The sequence below is a fragment of the Pholcus phalangioides genome, unplaced genomic scaffold, assembly GCF_987345545.1.
Source record: "Pholcus phalangioides strain wild (caught in Gottingen) unplaced genomic scaffold, Ppha-v1.0 ptg000011l_1, whole genome shotgun sequence".
NCBI classification, from domain to species: domain Eukaryota; kingdom Metazoa; phylum Arthropoda; class Arachnida; order Araneae; family Pholcidae; genus Pholcus; species Pholcus phalangioides.
The window spans coordinates 20,365,585-20,382,646 of record NW_028301604.1 but is presented as its reverse complement, the minus strand read 5'-3'; the positions used below and the strand labels follow the sequence as shown (position 1 = coordinate 20,382,646).

General features: G+C 36.3%; 1 protein-coding gene across 2 annotated transcripts in view; it reads right to left on the bottom strand.

Moving 5' to 3' along the window:
* Window positions 1-15,576, bottom strand: part of LOC149080201 (uncharacterized) — a 48,682-nt gene extending 33,106 nt beyond the window's left edge. The window contains exon 1 of one of the 2 annotated variants that reach the window (XM_089239250.1): window positions 15,261-15,576. In XM_089239250.1, the coding sequence (XP_089095376.1) occupies window positions 15,261-15,300 (40 nt within the window). In that variant the 5' untranslated portion in view covers window positions 15,301-15,576. The remainder of the gene's footprint in view (window positions 1-15,260) is intronic. The other variant, XM_089239247.1, reaches the window with a different exon arrangement.
* Window positions 15,577-17,062: the final 1,486 nt, after the last annotated feature.

Genomic DNA, 17,062 nt, shown 5'->3' with positions numbered 1-17,062 from the left:
TTAAGATAAAAATTCATGGCAACAGTGGACTGCAATTTAAAAACAGTTCTACATGATGCAACTAAAAATATAAATTTATTGGATGTTGGAATAAAAGCAAAAACGTTATTTAAGGGTTATATGAGCAAGGAAAAACATTAAAACAAATTTTCTATACCATCAAGTGAGAACATGTATTGCTTGACACATTTTTTTAAAGGATGATAAATTAGTATTGTGAGTGATTTCTGGTGGTAATGTATTGTAGAATTTTGGGATAAGGTAAGTAAAATGTTTCTTCAACAGTGTTTTATGATGCAACGAAGTGAATATATATTATTTAATCTATTTGAAGATCGAGATGTATTTAAAGGCAAGGAGAATTGACCTTTGAATAGGAGGAGAATAGATTTATAGAAATATAATTGATGTAATATAAGTATTCCAAGATGTTGATGAAGTTGTATTGATGGTGTAGTAATATTATTTGTGATGATTCTAATTGTTCTCTTATGGAGGCTGATTATGGGGTAAAGGGGGGGGGGTTGAAAGGTAGTCAGAACCCCAGATAGTTAGACCATATAGTAGGAGTGAGTGAAACAAGGAGTAATAAAGAGTTAGTAAAAACGACTGATTCAAGTAGGGTTTGAGATAGTAAAATATTTATAAATTGTTAGCCGTAATCTTTTTTGAAATTTTTGTTTCTAAATATACTTCAATTTACTTCCATTTGAGAAAGAAAACGTCTTGTTACACATGAAGAGTTACATGTTCTCATCATTATAAACTAATATTTTTCAATTACAAAAAAAATGATTGTCATATTTAAATCACATATTTCTCTCATTTTTAGCAAAAGATAAAAATAAGACATTCTCGAGAAGACATCGATAAATGAGTATGGCTATTGCCCACTACTCAATTCCTTCCTTCCATCGACTAAAGTCCAGACGTATTCTAGCGTTTCTTGAAAATTTGAGAAAAAAAATCTTCAATAGCGTTTCCTTAGTTTTACATATACGGATGGATGAGATTAAAATTGAGAAGGTGTTCGAGGAACTAAGACATATAGAACATACATTCTCTTTCTCACTTGCTCTGATGTATTTACAGCGCCTGGAATGATGCTAATGAACGTGACTTAGCGAATACACTATTGGTGAAATAACGAACTCCATGTCATAATTTTGGTTCGTTAGACAGAAATATATATCGGCCTTGAAGAACTTTCTTTCAACCAGATCAGCAAAACAAAAGTGATTTAATTTTTTCGCAAGCAATGTAATATCATTAGCAGTAGAAGTAGAATATCGCATGTTCTCCACTTTCACATAAGATAGCTCTTTTCTTTCGACTGCGTAACCAGACAGTATTTCGTAAGTAAACGTAGTTGAATGTACATTACGTCGTATTAGGCATGATATACAAATTATTGAAAATCATTAATCATAATTTTAACTATACATGCGGTGTAACGTTTAGGTTAGAATGTACCGTAAATTAGAAAAAGTATAAAAACACATCAGTTACAAAATAACTAACTTAAAAAAACCTCACAACGTACTTGAAAAAGAAATCGAATGTATAAAAATATAGTCGAACTCGGTTATAACGACATCGAAGATTCCACGAAATTTCTTCGCTATAACCGAGGCTGACGTTGCCAAGACCTTTTATGCATGAAAAATATAATAATATGCGATCAAATATTTTTCATGCAGTTATTTTTATATGGATAAGCATATTTTAGCGATAAAAATACGGGAAATCGTGATTACAAATACGGAACTTGAAATTTCTCGCCAGAAATGTCACCCGTTGTTGGCGAATTTGGCAATTATTACGTATAAGTAACCAGTAACCCTTAGCGGAAAATGAAATGTGACTGCAATTAGAATGTATTTCACGAAAAGAAGTTGAAAACATGTTAAGTAGAGCCCGGAAGTTTAGGCACTTAAAATGGTCAAAATAGGCAGCCAAAAAGGCACTAAAAATGCTTAAAATAAGCATTTATAATTTATGGGAGGAAGAAAATATAACTAAAAACTATGGTATTAAGGGTCCAGAGAGAAAACTGGCTGAAAAATTGATTGCACTTAATCCGTCAACTGTTTTAATTAAAGTTTACAATAGAAGACATCGATAAATGAGTCTAATTATTCAAGTTAAACTGATTTCAAGCCCAAAATTAAGTGTTAGTATACCCTCAGTATTATGTCAGTGCCAAAGCCACAATTATCAGATGTGAAGCCCGTAGAGAAAATGCTGTGTGGGGCTTCTTCGAAATTCAAATACACTCATGTCCATAAATTGAGGATAATGCCAGCTCCGGCAAATAAAGGTTCGGAAACAAAACAAACATTATTTATTCATAAAGCCCATTTATTAAACAAAAGATAAAGAACAAAAACGATGGTGTATGTATGATACCATTCATAAAAACTACGATTTTTGCTCCCTGGAGCAATTGTAAAAAATATCTCCTTTACAAAAACTTACTATTAAATGGTTGGTATGATGGTTAATACATTGTATGTCTCCCATGCGATGAAATACAGTCCGTACAACGCCTAGGCATGCTGAGTATCAAATTATCGATCTGATCTTGGGGAAGATCACTCCACTCAGCAAGCAATGCTCTCCGAAGTTCTAGTACACATGTAGGAGGTGGTTGACGGGCTGCAACTCGTCGGCCAAGCACACATGCTCTATCGGATTCAAGTCAGGTGAGAATGCTGGCCATTCCATACGGGTTATATCCTCAGATTCAAGGCATTCGTTTACGATGTTTGCTCGGTGAGGACGGGCGTTGTTATCCATAAACACAAATTCTGCGCCCATGGCACCCCTAAACAAACGTACATGTTGTTCCAGAATGATGTCCCGATAAATTTGGGCTTTCATGGTTCCGGTTTGAACATACAGATCTGTTCTGGAACCCAGTATAATTCCACCCCAAACGAGCAATGCTGCACCACCGTACCGGTGTCGTTCAATGATGTTGTCTTGGTGGTAACGGGTACCTGGCGTTCTCCATATGAAAGTCCGACGTGAATCAGACTGCAAGCTAAACCTGGACTCGTCGGAAAACATCACACAAGCCCACTGTGACGATGTCACATTGCATGTTCTCTACTCCAGGCTAATCGCTGCCGACAGTGAGTTGCCGTGAGCGGAACACATCTGACAGGCCTGCGAGAATATAGACCAATATCTCCCAAACGTCTGTACACGGTTTGCCTTGAAACTGTGGTACCCGTGGCTGCAGATAGTTGACGAGACAGGTCGGATGCTGTGCTCCGTCTTTTGGCAGTTACTGCCAAATACCGGTCTTCATTCGGCGTTGTAACTCGGGGGGGGACCTGTATTGTAACATCTGACATTTCCGTTATCTTGGAATCGTTGCCAAAGCCTAGAGATGACACTTTGGGAAGTTCCTCGGATACTTCCACCTGAGTACGCACACATTCCAGGCGGCCGATAATTCTACCACGTAAAAAATCATCCACATGCGTCCTCTGTGTCATAACTATTCGCTTATGGCACTGAGCGCGTTACAGAACTCTTGTGAACAACTTTACTTCTTTGCCACCATTCCTTATATACCCCCCTCTTACACTCTCGTCATTGTGACGTACTATCGGCATCATCTGGTGGTTTCCTGAAATTTGCATATCATTCTTGCAGATGTGTGTGATAATTCTACAAGTGAAATTTTTACTTTAGATTTCGATTTCCGTGTGATTCTGAATTATCCTTAATTTATGGACATGAGTGTAATTCTCGTTCATTAGAGTTGTTTTATTTGGGATAATCATTATCATTTCTATAGCTGAAACATAGCTACTTTGTCCATTTGTTGTAAAAAAATTTAACTTTTATTTACATTACCACATATGTGGGACTCCTTCAAGAGCGGGACCCTGTGTAGCGACATCTGTTCCACACCTTTGGGAGCGACTCAGGTCAATTTAATCGAATACTAAATATGTAGGTAAAATAAATGGAGCCATGGTTGTTTGCAGTGATTTGTGGTTTAAAAAACAAAATCAAAGCAACATGGGCCCCAGTGCCGTGTTTGCTCCTACTCTGCCTTAGGCGAGCCTAAGACTATTAGGTACTTACACTTCCGGCACAACTCACTTGGTAGTAAATTGCCCAAACAATACAAATTATACAGATTATGGCCTCTGAAATTCCCTAATAATCTTAAAGCAATGTCAAAATAGGTATTTATGGCAAAAGTTCAGAAAAGGCATTTTTACTAAAACAGCTTGAAAATAGGCAAAAAAGGCATTTATGGCATTTTGCCTGAATTTCCGGTCTCTACTGACAAATCGAAAATTTGTGTTGCTTTTACATTCTCGAGTGAATGCTTGCTGCATAATCTAGGTGCATTTTATGAGCCTATCGTGAGAATTTTAATTATTTATTTTTCTTGTGTCAAAAAAAATCAACTCTTCTTTGACAAGTCTATAGGCATAAATCGCAACCTGGTACGTCAATTTATTGTTTTTTTATGATTTTTCAAAATCCATCCAAACGTGTGGGACAGCCTGTATAGACGTTATCTTCTTATAATACTATAAAAACGGCATTTTAATCGTGAAGCCTTCTTTGTATCTGCAATTATTAAATCTAATGCTCTGGAAATCTTTTAGGATACCTCATCCGGTTTGTCTGAAGATGACTCGCTAAAAGAACCAAGTAAGTGAAGTTGTTTTTTCTTTGTAACTCTCTCCGACTAGAAAATTCTGAGGCAATAGTTGGCGAACACCAAAATTAGATGCATATCGCGTCTATTATCTTCGTTTCAGAAGCCGTTTCTCCATCAGTTTCCTCTTACCTAATACAACTAATGAATAATATTTACGAAATTAGCTTACTCTAACTTATATTATCAGTAAACTTATCTCAAAATTACCTATCATTAAGCTGCAATCGTGCACAGGACATCTTTTATGGTTATGCGAAGGTGAATCACGGAGATCTAAGAACAGAGTATATGAATTGCCATTATTCATCAAGGGTTTTTTCTGATTTCGAGCGGCGTAAATGAGGAATTAAGATAAATATTATGTTATTCTAGACTGGAAAATTGGGATTTTTACAGAATAGAGAATCTGTATATTTATTAATGTTAATGAGATCATTGATCATTTTTGTCTCACCACGGTCATTTTCTGCACACGAGGACCAACTAGACCGGAACCTACAATGTATTGCCGATTCCGAACGGCAGTAATTTTTACACTCACCGAGTGGTTGGTGCGCTAACTACTCGGTGTGAAACTCCCTATGGTAGCAACTTTTTTCCGTGGTCGTGTGGCCGTTTCTGTAATACCTCCGCGTCAGGATAGTTTCTGACAAGGACGAACCGGGTATCGAACTCGTGACACCTCTGAACATCCTTTGGTACTTTAGGTGAGTATCTTATCCACCTGGGCTACCACACTCATTAATGAGATCAAAGGGGCAATTGAACATCCTAAAGTAAATATACTGTACGTTTACCGAATGAAAATATATTCGACTTTTTTTTTTATTCAAACAAACACAGTAAATGTTTCTTTAAAAAAATTTAAAATAGACTTATATAATTTTTTTTTTTAATCATAAACAGAAAAAAATTCGTACAAACTAAAATCATAAAAATTCCAAAATTATCATTAGGAAATATTGAGATGACTAATTTCCCGAACAGCTCCTCCCTTAACCAGAAATCGCCCGCCACTCTGTCTCAACGAATGTTTTTTTCCCAAACACCGAAATCAATCTGAAAATTAAAAATAAAGATTGGTCATTTAATTTAATAAAAATTATGAGAATATATTTTTCTGTTTGACACGCAAATGTAACAATTTATACAGACATCAAGTTAGTGCAATGTGAAATACAACCAAAAACTGATTCATTCACAAGCTGTGACGTGTAGGCATCCACCATCAGGACTTGGAAATGGTACAGTGTAGGGCGGTTGTGAAGTTTGTTTTCTGTTATTTTCCAATTTCAAAGCGTGAATGCCAGCTCTCTTTAGAAAAGTCTCGCCACAGAGAATGAGCCTGACTTGCAACAAGATGCTTACAAAAAGCAAACACAATTCCAGATATCTGCTACCTTCATTTTCAATTTGAAAAAGAGATAGCAGCACTTCGAATGCATATTACGGTAAGGACACACATATTTACAGTTAAATTTCCATATTGCTTTTAAAATATACCTCCATCCTAATATATGTACATTCATCCTTAACGAAACCCAGATTTTCTCCAACTCCCAACCCCATATCGTCTGAAATCACCACAAAATTTGTTAATCACGACAGTACCCGATTGTCCGGGGGAAATATGTTGTATAAATTTTGTATGTTTTTTTGGGTTTTTTTTTGACACAAAATAAAGTGTTCCGGGCTCTGCCACGAAGCTGGGCTGGGAGAGATCTCGGCAACGGGATAAGTCCAGTGGCAAAAAAAGTTCTGGCTTTCATTCATTCATTCAGTTAAACTTCCATAAGAGGTCACTTTGGGAGTGCTAAAAAATATGACCCCTCCCTTAGCGGAATGAAAAACGACTTCCCTACTCCTGCTTTCACTATTGATGCATTCATTCACCTTAGTTTTTTATTACTCTTACTGGGTTGATGTATTTTTTATATAGTTTAGATCTGGGCTGGACAAATCCCAGGTGCCAGGTCGCCATGACGACTAAAAGATTGGTATTGGCACCTGAAACTTTCTTTGTGTAGTACAATTGTAGGCTGAGAGCAGCACAAAATGTTTGAAAGTTATAGCAGCATATCTGCCAACATGAGAGAGGGTCACAATGCCCTGGAAAAGTCATAAGAACTATTATTTTGGACCTTTTTTTGAAATTGACCTTTTGTAAAAAATTTTTTGGCGCCTAAAAAATTGTTCTGGCACCTAGATTTCTTTGCGATCTGTTCAGCCCTGGTTTAGACAGGGCGTATTTGACATCCGTATTTCTTATGAGTAGAGCCCGGATTATATGCAAATGCATATGTGCACATGCATTTGCATATTTTGGCCTTTTTTTAGCATTAATGCATATAAATGCATAAAGTCAAAGAATTTTCTGTATAAGTGTATATTTTTGAAGGTTTATTTAAGCTCACTCAATTTTTTTTTATAATTTTTCAAATAAATATTGTTCATAATATTTTCATAACATCGGTTTTTTCCCCGCAGGTGAAATTTAGTGAATTAATGCATATTTACGAATACTAATTGTTTTATTGTAAGGCTATTTCTAGAGATATATCAAAGTGTTAAATTTGTTTTAGAAATAGTGTCGAAATTCTTTTCTTACTAGTATTTTCGTTATTGAGCAGCTACAACAAACTAAAAATTAAAAATGCCTGAATAAAAAATATGTAGAAGTTATTTGCATATGCGGTATATACAGTCAAACCTCATTAGTGCGTCACCCGGTTAACACGTCACTCCGCTTACCGGGTCACTTTTAGGAAGTCCCAATTGTCCTCGGGTAGGAATTGGCACAGCTATGGCTTACTCCGTTTAACGAGTCACTCCGCTTACTAAGTCATATTTTTGCTCTCCCAAGAGTGACTCATTAACGAGGTTTGACTGTATAAATATAAGGAGATAATTTTTTGTAAATTAATACATATGCACTAAGAAATAGAAAAGATGCCTTTCAGAAACACATCTGCTTTTTTTTTGTATGGTGATTTTTTTTAATGCATATTTTCTTATTTTTTGTGCATATTTTTGCATTTTTAAGTGCATATTTGCATATTTTTAGAGCATATTTCGCCTGTTTTTTAGTGCATATAATCCGAGCTCTACTTATGAGCATCTTTTTTTCAGCCACCTCGTTGGGCCTTTTGCTTGTTGCGACCTTTGTTATTTGTTTTTTGTATAAAACCAACTTTTCGTTATTTTCAAACGAATTCAGTTTTAAAAATCGATTACTAACGAAGTTGACTTAAATTATTCATTCCTGCCATTCAACATCGTAAAATTCCACGAAAGCCCATAGATAGCCCACTTTTATATTGTTCATGCTAAAACAAATGCTGATAATAATAAACTTCAAGACCATCAACGTTTGTTAGAAAAAGAAAAAAAAATTCATATACAGTATAATAACAATAATAATAATTAAAATTACAATTCAAACAATTATCCAAGTTTATTAAAAACCTAAAAAAAGAAAGAACATAAAAGTAATCTACACGCTATTTTTTCAGTCAATATCAGATTTTTATTAATATATAGGCCTAACTGATAAAAGCATTATAGGCTGCAATATCTACACTGTTCCAAAAGTTTATAGACTCATATTTTTCTGTATAACTTTAGTAGCATGTGGTGTAAAATGAAATGCAATTAGAAACAAAAAAGGCTTTCGTGGCCATCATGTAAATTACAATTCAGTTTTAAAGTTTTCGGGTTTTTTGGCCGATGTGCCACAAAAGCCTTTTTTGTTTCATTAAACGCCTCTACGGGGAGGGAATGTGCCAACTCTATCGGTGGCTGGAGAAATTCAGGAAGAAGAAAGCACGCCTACTGTTATCATTGGCCTTTCTAATACGATGTCGGGACTCAAACGTTGTGTCGGGTTTTCTGATGATGAGACGGAGCTTCCATTCGTCTCAAGCTGAACGAGCATATCGACGCTGTGAGAAGGCTCTGCTGCGTGAACGCATCCGGTTCACTAGACGGGACTTAATTCGTGTTGATGAAAAACTACTTGATATTTTCTACAACATGAGTTTTGGAATGGATCAAGAGAACTTGGATAAGATCAACGCTATCACCTACAGAGGGATGGAGAACCAATTTCTTTCATCAACCATCTGACAGAAAAAGAAGTTTGAGCAACGTAAGTGTCATCGAACTCTGGACATGACAAGAACTGTTATAAACTTGAGTGGTAACTTAGGAGACGACGGTATTATCAAAAGGAGGAAAATTCTCGCAATCATGCCAAAAACTGTGCCAATGGAGGACATCGTCTCGAACGTGGAAGCTGCGATCCGAAGAATTCCTACTGAACAGGCCGAAGAAGTCAGGATTGAAACATCTCGCATTCTACAGAGAGCAAAAATGCCTAGGTCAAACATGAAACCGAGAGAGCTACGAACGATCAAATCTTTAAATGCAGATAAGAACATCTTGGTTCTGCCGGCGAACGCCACGGTCATCATTAAATCCGAAGATTATGGAGAGAAGATACGGAATCTGTTGGACCCGGCCACATACAGAAAACTAAAGAGGGATCCGATGCAACAGATACTTCGCCAGATGAACCGGCTCATTAAATCATCCTCTCTTATAAAAGACATAAAAAAGACTGTCTGTAGATCAGCGGTGGTTCCGCCACGCATTTATGGATTGCCAAAAGTGTACAAGCCAGAAGTTCCTCTACTGCCTATTATGAGCAGCATTGGGTCTCCTACATATTGGCTTGCAAAACAACTGGCAAAAATACTGAGGACACACATCAGTGGAACAGAAAACTTCATCGGGAACTCCAAATATTTTATAGAAAAGATTAGTTATATAGCGTTACAGCCCAACGAAATATTGGTAAGTTTTGATGTTATATCACTCTTCACAAATGTACGGCTAAAAGATGTCATGGATCAGATCAGCCAACTGTTCACGAAAGATATTGTAGGCCTTTCCACGCCTGTCTCACAACCTTCAGTTGGAATGATAAATATTATGAACAAATTGAAGGGGTGGCGATGGGCAGCCCAATCAGCCCGGTCGTGGCTAACTTTTATATGGAAAGATTCGAGGCCCAAGCTTTGGTGACAGCACAATACCAGCCATCAACCTGGTTTCGGTATGTGGACGACACATTTGTTATATGGGGTCATGGAGAGGAGAAACTTGAAGAGTTCCTAGTTCATCTGAACAGTATACATCATAACATCAAATTCACAATGGAGAAAGAAGAAAAGGGGACCTTTCGGTTTCTAGATGTTCTGGTCACGAGGAAATGTAATAGACTGGGCCATACGGTATACCGTGAAGAGACGCACTCGGACAGATACCTGCACCGGGAGTCTAACCACCATCCTGTCCTGAAGCAAGGTATGATCAAAGCTCTGGTAGAAAGGGCAGGAAGAATCTGTGAGCCTGAAAATTTTGATGAAGAAAAATTACACCTGATTAGGATCTTTCAGGTCAATAGATACTCTGCGGGGATGTGATGAGGGCCATACCTCTAAAAAGCGCCTCACGGAAAGTAGACGAACCAGTGACCGGAAAAGTGTTCCTCCCTTGCATTCCTCGAGTTATGGACAGAATTGGACGACACCTGAGAAAATTTGGCATCAAGACCATCTTCAAGCCAACTAAAAAGCTAAGTGAATGTCTCAGGTCGGCCAAAGATCAACGGGACGGACTAAAAACAGCTGGGGTTTACCCTAATATTATGTTGTATCATTTATTATATTATTATTGTGTTGTATATATATATGTAAGAATGAAGCAGTTTCTATTAGTCATTTTTATGTGAATGAATAATTGTGAAAAGAATTATGAGAGTTTCCATTATTGATTATTTCCTAAGTTTGATTTGAATAACGAGCACGTTGGCGGAACGAATTAAGCTCGTTAACCGAAGTTACACTGCATATGCAAATTCAGCACGCATAATCGTGACGCAAGGCTTGAAACACGTAAATGCAGTAAAACGGAATAAGGTGACTGAGAAAGTATCTGTTATTTACAAGACGAAAAAGCGACGTGGCTTTCTGTGGACGAGATTAACAAAATTTTTGAGATTTAAGCTCCAGAGTAGGCCTATTGAATATTTTCAAAGGCTTTACACTGTTGCAAAAGCGACAATAATTTATCGTGTTTTAGCCAATAAGAAGCCTTACAATCCAAAATCAACTTCTGGAAGACCTCAGTATACGATTTCAGATCGTAGGCGGAGATAGACTTGAAAGTCTGGGAGGGGGGGCACGATGATGATAATGATGTCAATTCATATATACACATATACATTAGATCAGTCGACTCTACCTCTGACGCTAGGGGGGGAGGAATGCCCCATGCTCCCCCCCCCGTATCTCCGCCCATGTTTCAGATGATGATAGGTGGGTAAAAAGAATGGTGTCTATCTAGGTGATGTTTGTTTGTGGAATTGTGTTCTCGGGCCTCTGGTTTGAATATATCGGAAGATACGGCTTTCAGCAGAAATTAAAAAAAACAGGTTTTTATGGTTCATATGAAAAACTGTCCATCAACTAATTTCTCTCAAGCCCCACATTCCAACACATAACATACCACATTTTTAAAGGTCAGGGTGGACTCAAAACACCGTAGCTTATGGAGACAAATAGATCAGTGTTATTTTCAGTGACGAAATGAAATGTAACTTAAATGGTCCCGATGCATATACGAGGTTTTTCACCATATGGAGGCAAAAGCAGACATCAGGGTGAAGATTCTAGGTATATTCTAGGTATAGGGGGTTTGGCGACAGATCCGCACGACATTTCCGCACAAGTGGAATTTGAGAACATTTCCGCTGGGGGTTGTATCCACATCACATTGTAGAAGTTCAACTATCTTATCACTGTCGAGTTGTCGAATATTTTTGGAATATGTTTCACTTCCCCCTCAAACTGTTTTTTTATCCGTAAATGTTACGAGAAAAGTTATAAATCAGTGATTATGCATAATCACGAATCATCTCGATGAATTTTATGAATTTTGATGTGTTTATATACACTTACACCGGTATTATTCATATTTCCTGATTGAAGTAATATTGATAGTTTCGATAAATACAATGAAGTAATATATATTGATAAATTTGATAAATATATATGAAAAAAAAATTACCTCCGCTGTTCTCTTCATTTAATGAGTTTATTAGTTAGTGATACATGAAATCAAGGCAAACTGCATATTTTATCCTTATAATTAAACATTTCAGCTAATCCACTCTAACTAATTAAATGTGTTGTTCCAATGAAAAATATGCTAACAGCACTAATTTACATCAGTTTTTATAAAAAAAAAATTTCAATACGTTTTTATGGTGAAAAACAGGGTACTCTAAATTAAAAATTATCTTTCAATAAGAAATTTTTTGATTGAACCTTCAATAAGCAACGTCGTCACGTAGACTCGAATGTTTTTCTAGTTTTTGTTATTGAACCATAATTTCTGTAGAACCGCCACAAATAAATAATACATGATTACTCGTAGTTCAAATTAGATGTAGTACATACATAATGGAATAAAATTGTTATCATGCAGTATCTCTCTGTTCAATGTTTCAAATGTTTCCTTCAAATCAGATCTTTCATTGTATTTCGAAATACTTTATTTATTTTGCAGACATGAAAACGTTTTTATTGGTATTAAAGTCAGCTTTCCTGTAAAAAAATGTTTTTTGAATGAGATAAATAATATCACTAGTATACACGAGCGTTAAATTTGCGGCAACAATGGGTACATTACAATGAGTTGTTGCATTGTGTTCGTTAAATATAACTGTTGCTATTCGTACACAGAAATGAACATCGTTGTTCAAAACAACGATCACGCCGTGCATGACCAACACATCTCAAAAACAGAAAGAGAAATATTCAAGAATAAGCATTATTTATAAGTCTTAAAATTACAAGATATGAATACACACATATATCTAAAAATACCACATGTATGAAACAGGCAACTTTAAAAACAGCTAAAACTAAAGATTGTAGTAGTATATATGTATATGTATACAATCTCAGATTCATTGCTTCTTTTCACATTCGATTTCAAAACTAATGCGCAGAAGGAAGATGATATAAAATTCAAGCGCACATAATATTAGTGTGTTTTGTTTGTTAGGTCAAGTGTTTTATTTTGTTTTTTTACAAAAAAAATTGAAAAAAAATAACTGTTATATTTTTTCTAAATTTCCCCCTTTTTTAATTCAAATTTTTATCAGTCGGTCAAGTTGAATGATAATTAAACACAAACCTCCACGTAACTCTTGATCGGATTTTCTGTCAATATATAATACTGTAATTATTTTCCTTTCATTTTTTGTAAAAAAAAAATTTTACATATTTTATCTTTTTTTAAAAAAAATATTATCGGCAATGAATTATTAACGACCTTTGCACAGACTTCTTTTAACTATGTGATTGATGAATACCATGTGTTTCTTAACTTTTCATTTTCCGTGGTCCCCTATGGACCGCACTTTCTACCGTGGCCTTCTTTCTTATCCGCCCGTCCTCCTCATCTTGGAGCGAGATGTTTTCTACTTATTGAGTTGAATTCAGTCAAAACTAAATTTATAATAAACAAAAATTTTATAAATAAATCGCCTCTGCGATACATCCCCCTGGATTCATGTCTACCCTGGGTAAAAGTTCGGTGAGCTTTCTTCTTGTGGGAGTTTTTTATGCAGGGTACTCTCAACATCATTGGTCTTGGGGAAAAGTGATGCTATGGGACCTCATACTTCGATAGAAGTAATGGTTTACATATTTGCAAGCTTACTCAGTGCCAGATCTCACCACGTAGGTCTCGCTGGACATAAAACCCTGGTCAGATGTCAGTATGGACCCATTCGTTGCTCCAGATTGATGCTCCAGATGCTATGGGCAGCTCTGCTAGATTCTGAAAAGTACGATGGGAAAAGACACTTTCTCACCATATTCACAGCCCGATTTTTTTTTTACAGCTCTTTATGAGCCCCTCCCCCCAACCACCTCTATCATGGCTTCCCTTCCACTTAATTTCCACCAATGCCACCCCCCCCCCGTTCAGGATATTCCAGAACCACTGGGGAGGGGATACGGCCCGAGGTTGAGAACCACTGATATATACGAATAGCTAAGATATTCTAAAATTAATGCTAGACTTTTTCTCGACCAACTATAGCCAACGGAAATGACAAATAAAAGTTTTTTAAATCTTAATGCATGTTTTGACATACAACAGATGTCGTCTTGAAAGGAAGGAATGAATATCTTTAACAACTGACCAAGATCAAAATAGAACAAAAAAGGAAATTGTGTTTAAAAAAAATTGTTTCAAGTTATTGAAGGTTCAGTAGTCCAGCACATTCACGGCAAGTTTGAAATACTTATGACTGAAAAAGCAGCGTGCTTGAATTCAATTTGTACCATTGGGATGTTGACCGAATGCTCCAAAGAGCACCGTGATGCTCGCGAACAACAGGTTGAAGATGCCTGGTATAAGGTCTTATTATTAATTCCCTTCCCCAGTACTGTACTACCCTCTTATCATTATGGTATGCTGTGGCTACTACATGCAGGGCAGTTCGAAACCAGTGACTCGGTACTTATTAATAGTTGTTTAAAAAATATCGAAAGGAGAAAAGAAAAAAAACATTTTCATTAAAAGACACGATCTACCAGGGTGTTTTTTGTTTTTATTTTGCATACAGCGCGATTTCAAATAAAGTAATAGCGATAAAACAAGGATATATATATATATATATTCGCATTGGATAATATTTTATTTTCTCAGCTTTTTAAGCAATTACTTCGTAGAAAAACAAAAGAAATAATATTTTTGACCCCAGAAATACTACGCTTTTATGTAGAAGACAATAAAAGTAATGTAATGAGAAGAAGTTATACGTAATTTCAGTCGTTCTATTTATTAGAAAAACTGGAGAAATTCTCTCAAAATACAGTTTTACATCTAAATATGTCTTTCACCATAGAATTTGAATAATTTAGTTGCAAAATACCCTAATATATAAAATGTTATACCCTTGTTTTTGTTGTAAATACCCACCCCACTGTATTTCTAAAACAATTTTTGAGACAGCGTAGAAAATATTTTCGTAATTAAAACATACCTAATTTGCTGAATCATTGCATGTCATATTACAATCAATTTTTGAAACCTTATTTATTGTATACATTCGTATACTGTATTTGCAAAATAATTTGTAGATTTTGTTTCTGAATTTCTACGCATTATTTGTAAATGTCATCAAAGCAATCATCACGTTCTTAAGTTATTCAGTGCTATCGCGAAAGGAACAGGGAATATTGTGTATAATACACTCGTATTTTGTCTTTCACTTTTCATTCTTTTATAAGTAATCAAAATTTATATTTTCGTATCAGTCTGCTTTATGGCAGCAATATCGTCATTAATATCAGTTTGTTGGTAAGCAACGAAAATATTGCAGCAGCGGATACTGAACGGGAACATGAACTAGATAAAAAAAATTCAATCTGAATTGCAATTGCAGAAATTTAGTTCTGAAATGAAATTATGAGTATCTCACCTCTTGGTCCAACGAGATTCACCTTGGCGAAACACGTCATACCACAAGCAGATGACGTGCTGAGCAAAAGTTAATTAAGATTTTTCATGAAAAAAAAATCGATGCCCGGTGGCGAGAGCAAAGGGCAGAAGTTTTTCGATATCAAATGCCATAAAATGTGGAGATCTGAAAACAGAGCACTCTATCTCCGCGAAACACTGCGATACATAGCGTGAGAAATTGTTATTACCCAACAGTCAACCTCACAATAAGCTAGTTATAGAAAATCAAGAATTCTTGGAATCGTGTGTTTAGTTGACAAAGTTTATCGATTATTGATACGGTACTAGCGTCTGTGCGCGGTCTATTTACTTACGGCGCTAGTAGCCCAAAGATGTCGAATGTACGCACGTTCTACAGTGACAGCTGTATCTCTATTACATATTTACGACGCCAGGTGCAAGAAAAGACGAAAATTTCTCAAATTCTGCTGTACAAAATCTCTGAAAAATCTCCGTCTCTAAATTAGATAATATTAAAAGAATGAAAAACTCCATTGCAACTGAGCGCTATATATTCAGTCAAGTTCCAGACATACTTCCGAAAGAAGTTTCATATCGATCCATATTTTTTCACTTCAAAATTCTCAAAAAAAAATCGTCTATATAAATTTTTACTCATCCATGGGAGGGTAGAAATGAAACGTATATTTTCATAGATAATGAAATAAATTGTTTTTCAATCATTCTGTTAGAGTGTCAAATAGATGACATTCATTATGTAAGTTATCGGATAAGATCCATATGTATGATTCATAATTATTATCTATAAAAACTCTAAGTGTAAACTTTTTCCTAAGAAAATTAAGTGCATTTCTACGTTATAGCTATATTTGAGAGAAAAGCTCTCGATTCATTTTTATATCCGTGACCAATCCAGCATACAGTGGAACCTCCCGATAACAGACACCCATGAGACTGCACAATTTTGTTCGCCAAGTGGCGAGTGTCCGAGAATAGGTAGTGAAAAGAATCGAAGCCTTATTCCACGGGATTAAAAAAAAATATTGTCCGTTAACGAGAGGTGTGCGCTTTCTGCGAGGGGGGTTCCATTTTGGGATCATTCAAGTATTACGTCAGCATGTATTGGGGGAAGGGGGGGTTTGAATGATGCTTACGTCATCAACCTCCTTTTATACAAATATGTATTATTTTAATGGCATCTTATTCGATGTGCCAAAAACGACAAAAACCTTTCTCTAGCTTTTGGCCACCTGAAATAACATTCTCCATATTAATAAATCCTCTGCATAGCCACTCTAAATGCTCCGCGGATCCTTCAAGTGATCTGGAAAAGTGTCAGGGCCGCTGAAGTGTTTTAGAAATGTGCTGAAACTCTAGAAATGAATCGAGAGCCGCTTAAGTGCTCTGGAACTGTGCTGCGCGTCACTCGTGTGATCCGTAATTATGCCGCGGATCACTTAAGTAATCTGGGAATGTGTCGCGGGTAAATTGAGTGTAGAACTCAACTGGGGGCCATTAAAGTGCCCTAAAACCGTGCCACATGTCACTTGAGGGATCATTAAATGTGCCGCGGGTCACTCAACGGATATGTGATTGCGCCATGAGCCTACTTGAGTGATCTGAAAATGTATCACGGACCTGTAAATGTGCTGCTTATTTATTACAAACCCCATCTCGGCCGTTTGCTTGTAGAGTCGTCTACGGCCGTTTTGGCTGGTAAAGAGTTAATCAAAGCGTCGATCAAGAGCTCGCGAGCACAAAATCTGACACGAGCACTGAGCACTCTTGGTGCTTCGAGGA